This window comes from Lepisosteus platostomus, chromosome 3 (genome assembly GCF_059453375.1).
Source record: "Lepisosteus platostomus isolate fLepPlt1 chromosome 3, fLepPlt1.hap1, whole genome shotgun sequence".
Lineage (NCBI taxonomy): Eukaryota > Metazoa > Chordata > Actinopteri > Semionotiformes > Lepisosteidae > Lepisosteus > Lepisosteus platostomus.
In genome coordinates, this window is record NC_142613.1 from 39,248,330 (window position 1) to 39,266,550 (window position 18,221).

Consider the following 18,221-nt stretch of genomic DNA (forward strand, 5'->3'; position numbering starts at 1 on the left):
TGGTTTAATTTATGTATTTTCTAACTGTCTTTTTTCAGTGCTGTAAAAATATGATCTGAAAAATGTGGATTCTAAAATTTAAGGTAGTACATCACTGACCGACATAATTGAATATTAGAGATTAATTTAAAATCTCTGGAACTTCATCTTCACAAAAAAATATTACACATACATTCTTATACTTTTATGCATTTTTAGATTGAATATAAATGTTAAAAACCTACACATATTAAAAGGCATCTTTAAAAAAATATATAAACATTTTTCCATTATATATAATATTTTAAGACATTTTAAAGATTTTTAAAGGGGGGCTGCAGTCCCAATTTATTAATAATTCCTTCCACTTATATATAGTGCTTTTCTGGACACTCCACTCAAAGTACTTTACATGTAATGGGAACACCCCTCCACCATTACTAAAATGTACCTGGATGATGCGCCCACACATCATCACACAACAGCTATCAGTTGGGAAGAGAAGAGGGTGATGAAGCCAGTCCATACATGGGGATTATTAGGAGGCCATGATTAGTCAAGGCCAACAGGAAATATGGCCAGGATTCCTGGGTATCACCCCATTCTTTCCGAGAAATGCCCTAGGATTTTTAATAACCACAGAGAGTCAGGACCTTGGTTTTTCTCATCCGGAGGACTGTGCCTTTTTACGTTATAGTGTGCTCATTAGGACTCACACATACCATTGAGTGAGCAACCTGGCTCCACTTAAACCATTTCCAACAGCAACCTTAGTTTTTCCCAGGAGGTCTTCTATCTGCTTAGCTTCAGTGGGCCGCCAGTTGTGAGTTGCAGGGTGATACAGCTGCTGGCTATAATTTCTCAGACCGTTTATTAAATCAAAATAATTAATTGACAGTATTGCAAAATTGTGAAAATTTCAAATTAAGTGCAAAAATGAACATTTGTGAATTTTGTGAAAATACTGTATGGTTGCCATGTTAACATAGGCAGATGAGAAACCACTGGTCTCACCTCAGGCGAGAGCAAGAGGCTGCACAAATTGTGACGTGAACATGAAAGACCCTTCCTGCTCACTTGTCGCTGTAAGCAAATGAGAGAAATGGTCTCCTCACAACATTATTTTTGTCTTTTTGAACTCACATACAGTACCTGTATATAATGTATTTGAAACGATGCCGCACTGTGAGCTTTTTACTGTTAGAACATAGTAGTTACACACAAATCAGAGGTTTGGATCAGAAGAATGTCAAACTGGTTCCTTTTCCAAGGGATACTCAACTAAGATCAAGAAATGCGTTATAAACATAGGCCCTGATGTAGGCCCCACAGACAAGTATCTCGCCGAGATTCAGTGTGATGTATGATCGAACAAGTATAAGATGTACAGTACAGCAGACATTTCAACCCAGAAATGTTTAAATGTGATCTCCATGATGAGTTAACAAGTAAGTAGTATTTGTCAGCAAACCTGTTGATATGTCGAATTAAATTCAATTGCTCTCATTCAAATCAGCTGTTCAGGTGACATCACAGGCTATGGTGCAGCAGGTCCTCCAAAAATGTCATGTGAAAATGTATTTTTTTTTCTTTTAGGTGTGATTTACCAGAGCATAACCACCAATGTAAATAATAGAACAATTTTGTTTATTTTCACTTTTTTATTTTAAAAAATAAATATGAGTGTATTTTAAATGGTTGGCAGGTTGCTCTTTTTTGCAATACTTAGATAAAGTATCTAAAAACAAACAATGCCTTGTATGTGTAGTTTTCATGAAAATATATACAATTTAAAAATTTGCTTGGTCCAAAGCACATTTACAATATAATAGGGCCGGTTCAGTGGCTCGTTCTGAGTCACAGACAATGACGGCAAAATGGTGCTACTGTATGCATCCTTTGAAACTTCATCTCTTTTGTGATGGAAATTGGAGGCTATACTGTACATGTTACCGTGTACTTGGTACTTTGAGTTGGGTTTGAAATGCACTCATCGTTGCTGATTCATTATACTGTATCTCGGAAATGTAAAAATTGCATTGTCAGAACATATGTTTATCTATACATGCAGTTAAATTCCTACTTCAAAGATTTTCCTCTTTGTTTCTGCATTCCTGTTGACTTATGTTCATAAAGTTTATCTGACATGTCACTCTGACATGGTCTCCCAGAAAATAATGTTGTCTCTATCAATGAATGTGTAGATTTGTAGATTTCCTATCAGACATGACATATCATGTCTATTCATTCAAGACATGTTTCCAATCAATATGCAAACATTTAATGAATGTTACTTCCTAATTCCAAATAACCAAGGATTTAGTGTGGTTGAAACCACCCTTATCAAAAATTATATAACTTTAAAAAAGTAAATATGAATTTAGGACACAAGCACAAATAAAATGCAACTATATTATATGTTGTGTGTGAAAATAAAATACATTGAAAAACTGAGAAATGTTGACTTTTTTAAGTAAAAACAGTAACTTAAAAAAACAAGTTTCTATATTTTATTTGACTTTATGGGTCTTCATGACACCACACTGTCATTGAATTTTGTTGTATGGTTGGACCTCTAGTGTTTGGAAAGAGAAGATACAGAATTCTGTTAAGTTTATATAATAACATAATCATCACATGAGAATAATAATTTGTATTTAATATTTGCAATAACAATACAGTGCTTATAAAACCAATGATTTGTGTCCATTAAGATTATTAAACAGCACTGAGTTAAACATGTCAGTGAAGACAGTTTTTTTCTATTTGACATAATTGTTTTGAATATATGCATTTCACAATCACTTTGTGTAAGTATAACTGTGCTTTAAAATGAAAAAAAAAAAACAAATATTTTTACATTTAAAAGAATATTGAGAGAAAAAATCATTCATTTTTGCTTATTGATCAGATGCGAAATGAATCTTTGATACCTGGAGTGTTGCCCTATTTTCCTGATAACAGAAAGCACAATATTGGTCACATTTTCCAAAATGTAATCTTTCAGAAACAGAAGGATGGACAGATGGACTAATTCCTGCCTGAGTACCTTTTTTATGAAGATTGTTTACTTTCAAAAACAATATTTTTCTCCGGATTTTCATGCTGAGATGTACAGTATCATTGCAAAGGTCTGATTAGTGCCTGCTGATTTTAGACAAACAGGCCAAACAGGCCAACAGGAAGCTGAGCAGGCCAAAAAATAAATCAGAGCTGCAGTGGGCCAATGTGTTCACGTACCTCAATGTTTTATAACTATCCATCCATTTTTTTAACTGCTTTGTCCAATACAGGATTGCAGTCGAATTGGAACCTATCCACTCAAGTAATGGTCACAAGGCAGTGTCCATTACAGGATGAGATGCCAGTCTATTGCTGGGCACACACAACAGGGCCAATTTTAACCTACCAGTATGTCTTTGCGCTGTAGGAAAAAAACAGAGCACCAGGAGAAAACTCACAGAAACACTGGGAGAATATACAAACTCCAAGCAGGTAGCACACCAGGTCCGGAATTGAACCCAGGATGCCAACACTGTAAGGCAGCAATGCTAATTCCTGTGGCCATTTTATAATCACTAAGCACTATTTTATTAATACTCTTCCTTCTAGTTGTAATTGAACAGCTATATACCAGTCGTAACCACGCTATTTAACAAATATGGAAAATGGTCAATGATGGTTAATCCCTAAAGAAAGCATTTGCAAGAGATTAAACATGGTAAACGTGTAAAGATATACTGTATCTTTACCATTTTTCTTTTATATATAGACTACAGGGGTGGCCAAGATGGTCTGACTTTTTGTCATGAGACATATACAATAAACCTGTTATTTCTTGAACAAACAGATTGGCATAATACAATTTTGTGAGTTTTATACACATACTGTATAAATTTTCACAAGCGTTCATCCCCATTCAAAAATGATCAAGGTAAAATCAACTTTCTTTGCTTTATCCCTTTCTGTGGTATCAACACTTTAACTACAAGGTTCCCACTGTGGCCACAAATAACTGCTGTCACTTGTTTTGTGGAAACTCCTGGTGCATTTTTGGTTCAGGAGGAGCAGTGTGTCTGCTCATTTTCATTACAGCTCAGCAATTGTACATTTTGTACAGTTCAGGCTGTACAAACTAAACTAACTAAACAGAACCAATTTAGAAACTTCAGGTCCTGATGTTTAAAAGAAACTTTAATAAACAAACAAGCACATAGACAGGAACTCCCAGGACCAGGATTAGACACCCTAACACTGCACAGAGGCTACAATTTAATATTTTGCTGAATACAGAAAATTGTTCTCAATGGTTATTTAAAAGAAAGCGCTGAAAACCTATGTCATTTGTGTGGTCTAGTTTATGAATAAAGAGTTAGACAATATTAATTTGTAGTTGACAGGACAGCTAATAGGAAACTAAATAGAAATAAAAGTTGTAGCATGCTACATACTTTTCATTAGAAGTACTTTGAACTCAATGAGATTTTGTGTTCCCACTAACAGATAGGAAAGTAACAAAAACAGGATCTTGAGACACCTGCTGGACAATAGCATGGTTGCACATAAGTGGAACATTGAATGCAAAATGATGACTACAGCAGTGTTCATGTGACTGGATTCTTTTATTATTCTGTTGGGAATCTGGGTTTGATTTCCTTGTGAAGTGCTCCTTTGTCAAAATTGAATAAATTAAATGCCCTTAGTTAAAAGATATATATTTTTTTAACTGGATAGGGGGCAGAATAGAGGAAATTCAACAAACATTTGTATTGTTCCCACACGATAAGTGAAGAAACACTAAATCTTTGTAATTTATATTTATCTACTCAAAAAAAGAAATACTTTGTTCAATATTCTTAAACTAGCAGCAGTGTGATTTAACCTGGTCAAATATGCAGTATAACAATAAATCACAGGCATTTCATTTTGTGAATCTCTTTGTATGCCAAACATCAATGCTTCAAAACAAAGCTGTCTTTCAGAGGAACAGATGGTAAATTTGTGCATTCACACAGCCTTCTTCATGCTAATAAGCCTCTCAAAGCACTTCAAAAGTGTAAAGGTGTGGCCCAGTGTTTGTTTCCCACAAATTTCCACATTGCTTTAGAAATGTCATTTTTTACACAATAAAAACATGTACAGTATTCCTCTAATTTCAAAGGATACTGTACAATCTGTGTTGAATTAACCAGGCAAGAGATTTAGATTTTTCCCTTATATTAATTTTGTACTTTCACAGAGTTTACTCCTTAGGCTGAAAAGTCTAAGGAGACTTAGACTACTAAGTAGACTTCTTAATACTGCAATTAGAGGAAATTGGGGAAAACATATGAAAGCAACAGCATTTAGAACAACATACTGTATCACTCACAATGCTGAGGGGTGTTTTTAGATCATCCCAAAATGTAAAGGAATACAATTACACCCAGTAAGCATATCCACAAACAAGAATAAAACTTTACAAAGAGATAAAAGGAAAAAAAAATGTGGTGTAAAATAAAAGCTTTGCAAGACAAATGGTGTTCCACTTTTGTGACCAGTACATTAGTGTTGTTTTTGAATAGTGTTCTGCTCTTGCAGAACATCCATTTGTTTTATTAATTTTTAACAAGCAGAGTGTACTTTTTACTGCTTTTAAAATTAATAAAAGGGTCAGTTAAAAGTCAGATGCATTATAGCTTACCTTCTTCATCAGAAGAACTTCCATCCTATAATAAGGATAATAACCACACAGTTTTCAAAATAAACAAAAACAAAATCTGTGGTGCCTGCAGCGAGGCCATGAAAACCACATAAAAGCAGTTAATTGCAAGACAGCTAAATTTGTATTGAGCTCTACAAGCCCCAAGATTTGTGGAGAAAAGCACGTAACCCATAAATGCAGTCTATGAATGTGAAAATAGCACAAATGCACTCTGTCACGTTGTCCCCACAGCATTACAGAACATTAAAAAAAATACTAAACACATTTCACAGAGCGAGAAGATGTCTGAAAAGTGCTATGAGACACCTGTCCATTGCTTTATGGAGCATAATAATGATTTATTATTTTATCTGGCCTACTAGAAACTCAAATATTGTCTCCAAAAATGCATCATGCTTAGGCCCAGAAAATAGGCCTGTATCTTAGGTAAAGTTGTTTTCCAAAACAAACATGAAACTCCACAACTCTTTTGTGTAGTTTTGGGATTAATCAGGAAGTGCTCTCTTATCTACAAGCAAAATATGGAATCTTGGCAGTTACTGTAGCTTCACTTTTAAGCTGTTACTTCTTCAGAACATTGTTAATGTCATGTAGCCAGACTTTAAGGTAACAATCTTGATAACGATACCTTTGGTTTTTCATCCAGGATTTGCTGACGGATATCCTTGTGCTTTTCTAGAAGCTTCTCTTGTCTTTTACTTTGAGCATCTTCTAGCTACAGGGAGTGTGAAGAAAAACAGCAGTGCTGCTTAACAGTGTCAAATGCAATTTAATCTCATACAATTTCACATTACAAACTAATGATTCCAGAATTATTTGCAACACATGAGCAAATATTAAAATGTTCACCTTCAGTTGTTTGAATAAATACAATTTTAAAACATAATATGTTTGAAACATAAACACTTTAAATGTATACATATACAGCCATTCGAAATGCATGTTACAACCCCGTACCGAGCAGAATTATCTACAGTTCACCGCGTTGTACAGCAGTACGTGATTGGCTGGCCAAAATGACCGACAGGGGCACTCGTGGTGCATTGGTTGTTAGTGAAACGATTTAATCATTTAATGTTTTAATCCACATAATATTGAATATGTACATGGAATTTTACAACTAAAGGGAAATTTTAGTAGCTGAGCATAAAAAGAAGAGGAGCATAAAGTGTCTGATGGTCATAAATGATATTAATTTAGGAACATAAACATATTATGTAAACTGTATATGGCTGGTATTGGTAGTTTAAATAAAAAATACACACCAGTATTCCACTTTCTTCCTAAACATTTTAAGCATCAAAGTCTTTAATTTGGTTACATACTGTAGTTATTTTGGAAAAGTTTTTATATGCTCCTTCTGCCTAAACTAAGTTTATATACTTCATAAAAAGTTATAATGTTTTAACCTTTTCTATGAATAAAGGTTCAACGCATGAATAAAGGAAAAAACGCATACTTTTTAGGATTTGAGTAATAGGGAATCTAATATGGAATCGCGTATCTAAAGAAATTGATAACGATATTAATTTAAGGATCTAAATATATGTATTTATATAGCTGGTGGTATTACTGTAATCCACTTTCTTTGTAGACACGTTTTATTTTTATTTTGGCTCATTCATGTATGATGAATTGTGAGAGAGCGTTTTCTGGTGACAGCTCAAATGCTGTACATGAGAAGTTAATCTTTTTTAGCTCCACCTGGTGGTTTTACAAGGTTTTACAAGGTGCTTCCGGATAATATTATCATAATTCAATTTGCATGCGGTAAAATGCGGTAAGATGTGCCACGCCTACCGCGTTTTAACGCAGCGTACTTCGCGCATTTTGAATGGCTGGATCTGTACATTGTATTCATATAGTTTAGATTACAGAAGACTTAGGACATTTATGGTTCATGCAACAGTTCATACACTACTAATTCATTTAAATATGTTCCTACAGACAGTATGTAGTCCAAATGTGTTGTTGAGCTCACGGTTTCAAACAGTAAGACAAAAATCAAACACTCACCCGTTTAATGTATTGTACCACTTCATTAACATAAGATCTGTTAATTTCTAACTTCTCCCTGGAAGGCACAGAGTTCATGGTCAAAGTGATTCTTCAAAACAACAATTTAAAATCTTAAACCTTAATTCTTTAAATTCTTAATTTAAACTTCATTGGGTTATATGATTTTAATATTTTGAAAGAAGTTTATTTTTATATACCATTTTCAGGGTTAAGTCAAAACAAAACAAAACAAAACAAATCAAAATATTAACAAAACATTTAATTTACATTGTTTAATAATTATCATTATCTATAGGACTTCATATACCTACAATATCCACAAAATGCAACATTTCATTCTTGTTTTTGTAGAAAAATATTGGAAAGCAATTTGAAAAATAGAAAAGTGCATGGATAAATGTAAATAATGGAGAAAAATATTATTGTATATGTCTGTTACTGTTTCAGCAAAGGCTATGCTGTAATCAGGAGCTTTCTCTCAATTTATAAAACAGATCTATGACAATCTTTCAAATATGATCATCACAATTGCACTACAGCACCACCTAGTGGAGACTATTTTACTTTCTAACTTGAAAACAGGAAACAAACAGGAAAAGTCAGATCATGTTAGTAGAAGTGACAAGTTGTTATGAATTTATACAGCAGATACTACATTTCATCATATTACATCCAGTTTCTATTATTTTCTCATACCTTCCCATACATAACATTTTTACAAAACCCCCTGACTTCTACTAAATATTTTTTCTTGCATCAATAAGTACACTTACATGTAATTTGTATTTCCTTATACTGTTGAGTTTTCTAACAATGAAGATACATGTATATACAGTTGTATTATACAGTATATTGTATTCACAGTAATTAACAGTCATGCACTACAAAAACTGGTATGTTCCTTTTCATCTGCGGAATGTCAAGGCTGCTTTTTTCAGGAATTGAAACCAGACACTCATAGATAAAGGTGTCATATTGTGCCTTTGATCAGTCAGTGGGATTAAAGAACATGTCCTTAAAGCTCAAGGTCATCATGGCAGTAACATTCTAATGAAGGAACAGTTTCTCAAAGCACTGTGCATGTTATAGCTCAGGCGGCACAAAATAACTTAGAAGGGAATTCAACGAGTACATTGAGGAGTCCTATGTATTCTGATAATAACAAACCATATTTTTAATAAATAAAATTCACAGAAATACATTTGGCAGGAGTTAATCTTACTGCATTTAAAATAAGTATAACATAATGCATTTCCTAACAATAAGCTGTTTAAATTCCTGTTGTAGACCAGTACACTTAAAGTATTTACGTAGACAAGAATTAATTTCCCATTCAATTTCACATTCTCTATCTATATCACCCATTTACTACAGAACCAAAATAATTTCCTTTTCCATATGTGGACTAATAAGACAAACGAGGGGAGGCCATTCAGCCCTTATTGCCCATTTGGTAGTCAGTAGCTTATTGATCTCTGGATCTCATCCAGCTGTTGTTACATCACGGTCACCTGCAGAACAGTGCCGTGGGTTTTTGGCTTCTCCGTGTATTTCCAAACTGAGCTGTGGAAGGAGATGCAAAGGTGGCAGGCTTGTTGTGAAAGGCTGCTCAGGGAATCAGGCAGTAAGGCTGACAGGAACAGGGCTTGGCGAAGGTTCAAATAGATGTGGTTGAACACAGAGCTGTCGAAAGCTCACTGTCAGAGCACTGGTAAAGCTGTGAATCAAGCCTTTAGGAATAAAGAACTGAACTATTTAAGTTTTTAACAGATACCTTGTACAGGTACTCAAAATTGTAAATGACATTGATAAATAAATGCAGTGACAATGACACTACTGTATGTGGAAGTGTATCTATAACCAAGAACAGGAGGCACTATTTATTCAAAGGGTTACAGGAAAATGGAACAAACTTCCCAGCCATGTGGCTGAAGCTACCGTATGTACAGTATCTTGTTGCTCGTCTCTGTACTAACTCCAGAGAAATATCATTTTTGTCATGTGGTGACCACAATTGTACATGATATTCTAAATGAGGTCTAGTACATTATAGAATTTTAACATCTCTTGATTTGAATTCTACACTTCTGATTATATTGCAGACTTTTTTTCTCTATGAACATTGTCTGGAAGATGTAAACTATTTGTCAACTTAAGGATCCACGACTTTTTCAAACATATCTTCTTTTAATCTATTTTTTTTCTCAATTTTGAATTTATGGTGTCTGTTTTACTACCTGCATATACAGTAAAACCATGTACTTGTCTACATTAAACATGACTGTGACAGGCCATCAGCCACTGCGCGCTTAAGAAATCACGTCTGGAAGTGAGCTGGTGCTTTGATGAGCACTTATTTAGCAGCCTGTCTTACTCCTCTGACAGGGGCTGTGGTAGATCACTAAAAGCAAAAGGAAAATCAGTTTTCCCTATCTTAACATTGATGGCAGAGTTTCCCATCCTACTGCCAGTGCGATGTGTTTGTGAGTGTGTTCACCTGGCACATACCGGGGCGTGGCAGTGAAGTCTAGCTGGCACTGAGGTACAGGTTTGTGTGACATATGCGTTGTGTGCAGCTTCAGTGCCTAAGGCGCTGAAAGCCAATGGAGTTGATAACATATAGTTGGAAGGAGTCCACTGTGTCCTTTGGGGATCTGGGAAAGAGACTGATGTCTGCAGTGGCTGGTGGCTGCATTTCATCTGTGATGTGGCAGGGCTGGAAAGTAGGGTGCTGTGGGCTCTGCAAACCCATGGGAGTTTGTGGTGAAAGAAGACAGCAATTTAAGGCAGCCACAGTCATCTTCAAAAGGGGAAACATTGTATGATCTAGGAGCCCGGAGGAGTTCTGTTCATGAGGGTATAATGAAAGCCAGGTTCCGGAGGCATTTCAATGCTGCCCCTGAACTATCTGAAGATCAGAAAGCAGCAGCATGATTGGAAGTACCTCAGCTCTATATGTGAAGAGTGGCAGAGAGTGCCAGACTAGTTGCTGGTTCTCTGATGGCGAGTGGTGTGACTCCACTGCAGTGACAGAGAATCGGGGACTTCACCCCAGACTGGGAGATTGTGTATTGTGTATGACTCTAGTATTTATTTATTTTAAAAGAAATACTGATGTGTCCATACAAAAAAAAATGCCTTTGTAAATAAAATTCCTTTATAAAAATATTACCAATAATCTACTCATGGTGTAATAGATACAAGATTTCACATTAGATACCAAGAGTTGACACCAGAGGAACCAGTTTAATACATACTCTTCAGTTAAGTTTTTCTCTCTGGATTTGGCCTCATTGATCTTTTCCTGTCTTTTTTTGTCCATTTTCTTCTTCAGGTCTTTTTTCTCCCTGCAAGTAAAAACCAGGTATTTGAGCCATTTAAATGTGTCAAATAAATTAAATACATTTAATGGGCCTGTTTGTTCATATTAGCTCACATTTTCTTCCCATCGAGATAATTCTGACCATCTGTGTAATCAGATCATCTCTTATTGTAGGCAGCTGTTTTTTTCATATCTCATGCGACAATGATGGAAGCACTCAAAAATATACCTGTATATCATGATTTATATAAAAAGCCCACAAATAAAGTAAAATACTCCACCCATACTGTATTTTTGTTATGAAGTGGCTTCATCCGGAGTGAAAAACTATACATTCAGAAGATTAAAATCCTGTTAATGAAGACCAAAATCCTATTTGCTGCAGCACAAATAAGGGTTTGATTTATTTTGCTAAAAATACATTTTTCATGACATTGTCTCTTACTTTTTAAATCTTAAATATCCTATTAATTGTAACCTACAACCTCCAATTAAAAAAGGAAAGAACAAAATGAAACTCATTACTTTTCACAGATGTCTTTTAATTTCTTCAGCTGGTTGTTCTGACACTCCTCAGCCACTGCAGTCAGCTTCTCAACCAACTGTGAATGCGTAAAAATACAGACAATGTTAAAACTCATTGGTTGATTCTCTTCCTTGAATTGGCTTTTGGGCTGACTTGCTAATTTAAATATAAATATAAAGGGAAAGTCATTAACTGCAAGATGTGTTTGCTTGCTCTTTTACTTGAATGAGCCTTTACTTTAGTAAGTGAAAATGGCACACAAAAACAAGGCATTGTGCTGACAGATTCTTTATTCACATTATTCCCTGTTTTAAAATGTCAGATGTTTGTAGCTGCACACTCAATCCTTTTGTGTATTAAGCGGAACATTCAGATCTCCAATTAATTTTGAATTAGATGTTAGGTATGTTGCAAGGTGGCACAACGGTTAGAATTGCTGCCTTGCAGCGCTGGCGACCTGGTTTCAATTTCCGACCTTGGATGCTAACAGTGTGGAATTAGTATGTTCTCTCCTTGTTTGTGTGGGTTTCTACTGGGTGCTCTTGTTTTCAACACAGTCAAATAACATAACTGATAATTAAGTTGGCCCTGATGTGAAAGTGAGTGTGTCTGTGAGTGCCCTGCAATGGACTGATGTTTCATCCAGAATGTACCCAGACTTGCGCCCGTTGCTTGCCAGCTCCCCCACAATCCTGAATTGGAATATCCCCCAAAAAACCCCACTAGAACTCATGACAGTATTTAAAAATACAATACAACATTTTATACTTCCTAATATTAAATAATAATTTATTAAAAAGAATGACATATGCAATATCTTAAGCACCATACCTATAATTCAATTTAAAATGCTTCAAAAGACACCTGAGAGTTTGCACCTAAAAGACTGATTACATATAGTAGAGCTAACGGCTTGATGCAATGTACCATATGGCTTCATTATGCAGTTATCTGACACACATACGCAATAATTGAAGATCAGCACTATTTTGTGCCCCTGGTGTGTTCTTTGTCATTTTACTGAGCACTGCAGAAGCAATTTGCTGAAGTCAAGCATTGCAAGCCCCAACAAGCAATGGGCACAAGGTCAGATTCAACAGTCACAGTGCACATACTGAATGTCTGAGCAATACAAGCTCAATGATAAAATAAAAGCTTTTTGAAATTGTATATTAAATATAAAGGAATGCTAAAAGTATTTGTGTTACACTGACACACATTTTCCCCCCAAAACCACATTCTGAATGTCTGTGAACCTTGTGGTGTAGAACATACCTGTTTAATGTGTTCCCGTTTCTGATATTTCTCACTATAATACTGTTCCTGTCGGAGGTTGAGGAGCTGCTGCTGCTGCTGTTCCTTCAACTCTGTCAATTTCTGGCTGCTTTCCAGATCCAAAGCAGACAGTTCTTGTTCAATAGATGAAGGATTGTGATCAGGACTCGATGAAGTGCACCTAAAATGTAGACAAGAGATTAATTGAGCAGAATGTGAGCCATAAAGTCTTTGAATGATAGAAAATGAAAACTCTAATTGATATTCTGATATCATTTTTTCTGTTCATGCCACTTTTAATGGTACATTTTCTACAAATTGCTGGGCTATAAAGTGGTAATTTAACAGTCTCCTGTGAAAACGGACTGTAACTGGGACCATTATATTGCTTAAAAACATATAAGACTGCCAGGGACAATGAAATTAACTTAACATGATACAAACCATGCAACACAAGTCATATGGCTCAGTGCTGTTTTCCAAAGCATAAAGCAGTCTGTGATCTTTGACACTAATGTCTTCATTTATATTCTCTGCCACAGCCAAGCTACTGCAGAGCACTGTGAGATTGGGTAATTTGATTCCTTTTGTACACGACAACCTATTTAGTGTACTGCAGTAGTGTACTGATATTACCTTTGGAGTAAATCATTAAACACACATAGTAAAACAAAAATATATATATTTCTATGACATTTTGTTTATTAACAAGACATTCAATGTTAAAATAATGTAAAGACTGAGACTACTGTACATTCCCCACATCTGTGAATACAGCTTAATAAGCCTTTCACTGTTATTCTTTTATATGCAGATGCAGCCACCTAGAATTTATATCAAAATGTGTGCCAGTGGAAAGCACACTATACTAGTGTGCTTCTCGAAAAGAGTAGGGGTGTAACCCCGGTGTCCTGGCCAAATTTCCAATTGGCCCTCACCAATCATGGCCTCCTAATAATCCCCCTCTATGAATTGGCTAAATTACTCTGCTCTCCTCCCCACTGATAGCTGATGTGTGGTGTGCGTTCTGGCGCACTATGGCTGCTGTCGCATCATCCAAGTGGATGCTGCACATTGGTGGTGGTAGAGGGGAGTCCCCATTACCTGTAAAGCGCTTTGAGTGGAGTGTCCAGAAAAGTGCTATATAAGTGTAAGCAATTATTATTATTATTATTATTATTATTATTATTATTATTATTATTATTATTACTACAGTATATACTACAGTTTTGTCCAGTATGCCATTTTCAGCTCTTCACTGCTCAAAACAGATCAATAGCTGTTTTGTTAGATGTTACTAAAACAGTAGCTTCATTTAATCTGCTTTTTCTTAGTCATTCAATCATATATTTTCAAGAAATAACATATTTCATGGTTACTTTGTGATTGCATTTGGAATTGTCACTGTGGTAGTGATGTTGAAAATGTATGTACAACTAAAAACAACAAATAATTTTGATTTGACATAGTACCTATTTGTCTTTCTGACACACTTTCTAAAAATTATTGAATCTCACTACACACCATTTTCTCAGAAGCCAAAAAATAAAATAAAAAACATTCATGGGCCATTAAATGAATGTACACTGTGCATTCAGGTCAGGTACAGTACCATAATGTATTGTGCTGTGCAAAAGCTTCAAGCATCTTAGACACGAACAGGCATTCTAATACGTGTACAAGTTGTGAGCAACTTTTTAAAAAACCTTCATTGTTTTTTTTGCCTATGAAAACATTGTTGAGGAATGAAGGAGGGCTTGAGGTTAGCACTGTTAATGCACAACTTGGATCCTGGGTTTGATTTGATTGTTAGCATGTTCTCCCCGTGATTGTGCAGGTTTTCACTACCCGATTCCTCCAGGTTTTCTCCCTCCATCCAAAGACAATATACGTACATTACTTGGTATCTCTTAATTGTCCTTGTGTGTATACTCTGTGCTGGACCACTTTGTGGCCTATAGTGTACTTCCAGGACAGACTCTGGTTTGCTGCAACCCATACCAGGAATATTGTAATAATGGATGAACAGATAACTTTATTAATACTGCTTAGTTTGGGTGAGATCCACAATGATAAGACTAAAACTGCAAAATACAGTACAGACCTCAACTATGAGATAGAGGATTGACATAAAATTGTGTTCTTGCATAAAGAAGGTAAAACACTTCCTGTACACAGTGAAACAATACAAAATGTCCAAGATTTCTGTAAAGCAATGTAAGTGATCAATATCTAAACTGTCCACCACTGATGTCAAAGATAAGAATTGCTCTTCAATCTGTAAAGCACCTGCAAGATCAACCCATCCCAAAGGTGATTGATTAGATTGTTTTGCTGCCTGGTGGCACTGAATCAAGACATTAACTATGTAGTAATTAGATACCAGAAATTCAGTTGTCTAATTTGTTACAGTTGACATCCATCTCCTAGATGGCGCTCCATTTTACTCCTGTCAATAGGTCCCTGTGATGGTTTATATGTTTTCGAGGTGTGCGTTGTTGTGTCTACCCCTATATAGTCTCACAATCCCTGTTACTTTACTGCACCATTAATAAACCCCTGTGTGTCTTCCCGTACTCCACCTCCTGTCTCCTTCAGTTCTTACCACTTTGCATACGGTCTAACATAACATCCGACATGGACTATAGAGCCTGTCCGTAACACAATGACTGTAAGCTTGCTATAGTGCTTTTCACGTTGCCCACTTGTGTGCAGTCTTAATTATTGTTATGCATACAGATTCCCTTAGATGGTCCTTCATGGATCAATGCACATGACTGATTCAGGTCTGGGTCAATCACAGGTGCCTCTGTTCAGCTGGTAGTGCTCTGAAATTTTGTAATGGATGAATGGATCTTTAATATCCTTGTGACCTAACATTTCAATATTTCTTCCAACTACATTCCCACATATAACATGTACCCTATATCTTTCACTAAGTAGTAGCATCTGTCCCAAGTCATTAAAACTAACAGATTAATACATGGTGTGTATGTTTGTAAACATCAATTATGCACATGCAAACTCACGTGCACACATTTCTTACCTATGGTAGAGGATATGCACACCATACACACAAAAATGGCTGGTATGTTTACAGGACGTTTTCTGCATTTTATTGAACAAAAGCTTTGTAAGCTAAAAAAAGAACATAAGTTGTATTCAAAATAAGAGCCACAATCTGTTTAGGTTGGAGAGAGTGACCACCACTAAACCTTGCCTGCTACAGTACAAACTACTTTAAGTATAACATGCACATTTTAGACATTCAGGGTAAACTGAAACGAACTGAAAGCAGCACACTAACTGGAGTTAAACCTGTGTATACTGTAGTATGTAGCTCGGTGCTGAACTAAAGTGCTACAAAAAAAACAAACAATTGCAACAAACTTGTTCATTGAAATTAATTGCAATTAACCTAAAGTAACAGCTTTAGGTTTAGCTGCTGTCCTCTAGAGTTTACTAAAGTAGAGTACTAACTTAAACCACCTCTTCACATGATTTAAGCAACTTATTAGCATACTAAGTGGAACACTGGATCACATTAGAATGTTCCCAAATATAATGGAAATAATATTGTCCCCAAATAATGAATTTATGCATCCACTGCTTGAAAATTATTGTAATACTTAATCAAAATTGTAGTCACACCACATTTCTTAATAATTATGTTTACCAAATTTATTTTAAAAAAAATATTTATTAATACAGATAATGAAGTTTAATGAAGTTTAATGTCTATTAGTAGCCGTATTAATGTTACTGCATGCAGAGCCTATAGTATGTGATAGTGAATTTTAAGTTTACCCTAGAGAGTGAAGAGAACCGAAGTTAAGAAATACATATTTAAGTCGAGTGTAGAGAGAATAAATTGTATTGCGGGCATATGTAAGGGTACGATGAAGAAAAACTCTTCACATTCTCCTGTGGACGTGATTCAAACGGTGTTGAAACAAACGGAATTGTCAGGGAACCGATAGGTAGAACAGGAGGATCCTTATGCATAGCCGTGAATCCTGCAGAATGTAGAGTAGCACAGGGACAATATCCAAAACACGTAATCCAGAGGCTTGGTCGACAGGAGAAGCAATGAGTCTGGTAACCAGGGAAATCCAAGAAAGACAATCCGAAAAACGATATCCAAAGAGCGTGGTCGAAAAAGGCTTAAAAGAAAAGATTAGGAACCAGGAGATCAGTCAAGAAGGTTTAAACGCACACAAGAGAATACTAGGGGAGGCTTCTCAATAGTGAGCATGGGTTGGTGTGTGAGGGAACTTTAAATACTGAAGGGAAAGGAACGTGGTTGGATAATCGGTCTGGGAGTGAGAATCTGTAGCATCTGGTGCATGTGAGAAAGTTATGGGTTCAGTTAGGGATCGTGAAACAGTGGGTTTGGGAATGTAATGGCATTTGTGAGGGAGAGTGTGGGGCATGACAGGAATATTCGGAATGCTTTGGAGACAAACCGGTGGGTCATCCCAGTCAAGAGCAAGGTTGTGTAGGAGTTCACAAGCCACAATGATGTTGCTGGCTCTATGTATACAGACCAAATGAGAGAAATGAAAGTAAAACACTGTTTTGAAATTCTAAAGGCCCATAAGGTCAGAACAATGATAAACTGAAATGACTTGAAAAGATCTGTTACAGATGTCTCCTAGGTTTACCTTTTTAGAGCTACAAATATATATATATTTGTAGGTTAAATCCACTCCCACATGCCTGCCCCTTATATTAATGCTACTTCTGATTAAAGAATAAAGTTATATATATATAACTTTATATATATATTATATATATTAAAGAATTAAAGAATAAAGCTATATATATATATTTGTAGGTTAAATCCACTCCCACATGCCTGCCCCTTATATTAATGCTACTTCTGATTAAAGAATAAAGTTGTTGATACTACTGGAGATTAGCTTGTGCTTTCTGTAACAATTAACTAAATCCACTGTAAGGAATATACAGTGCAGTACATGCCTTAGTCAGTCATCTCACTATCCACTAATTAAAAAAAACTCTTGAGATGAACAGCAAGCAGTGTAGCCTCTGAAAGTGCATAGCACTTACCTTTATAATATTGTTGACACAAATGTAGCCTATACATGAAACTGAAACAGCGAGCAATTTGAGCTAAGTTCGAGCTAATTAGAATAACAATAATGCAGAGTCCTTATCACCACACTAAGAACAATTTCAGCTGGTCTCCAACTTTGTTCCACATGTTTTTTTCTGTGCAGTTGAGCTCAAAGCTGGAGATGATCTCCATGTAGGACAGTATTAACTAGGACAGTATTATCCGAAAGTTCATTGCAATTGAACTTTGCAAAGAGCAACTTTCCAAAGAGCAACAATATCAGTAACACCCTTCTATACCAACACCCACAAATTCA

General features: G+C 35.7%; 1 protein-coding gene across 3 annotated transcripts in view; it reads right to left on the reverse strand.

Moving 5' to 3' along the window:
* The window catches only part of plcb1 (phospholipase C beta 1), a 405,056-nt gene that overhangs the window by 39,469 nt on the left and 347,366 nt on the right, over positions 1–18,221 (reverse strand). The window contains exons 28-33 of one of the 3 annotated variants that reach the window (XM_088625585.1): positions 12,826–13,006; positions 11,550–11,626; positions 10,960–11,049; positions 7,700–7,757; positions 6,312–6,398; positions 5,663–5,687 (exon numbers count right to left, since the gene is read on the reverse strand). In XM_088625585.1, coding sequence (XP_088481711.1) covers positions 5,663–5,687; positions 6,312–6,398; positions 7,700–7,757; positions 10,960–11,049; positions 11,550–11,626; positions 12,826–13,006 — 518 coding nt within the window. Of the gene's footprint in view, positions 1–5,662; positions 5,688–6,311; positions 6,399–7,699; positions 7,758–10,959; positions 11,050–11,549; positions 11,627–12,825; positions 13,007–18,221 lie in introns of those variants that run through there. The other 2 variants (XM_088625584.1, XR_015935410.1) reach the window with 2 other exon arrangements.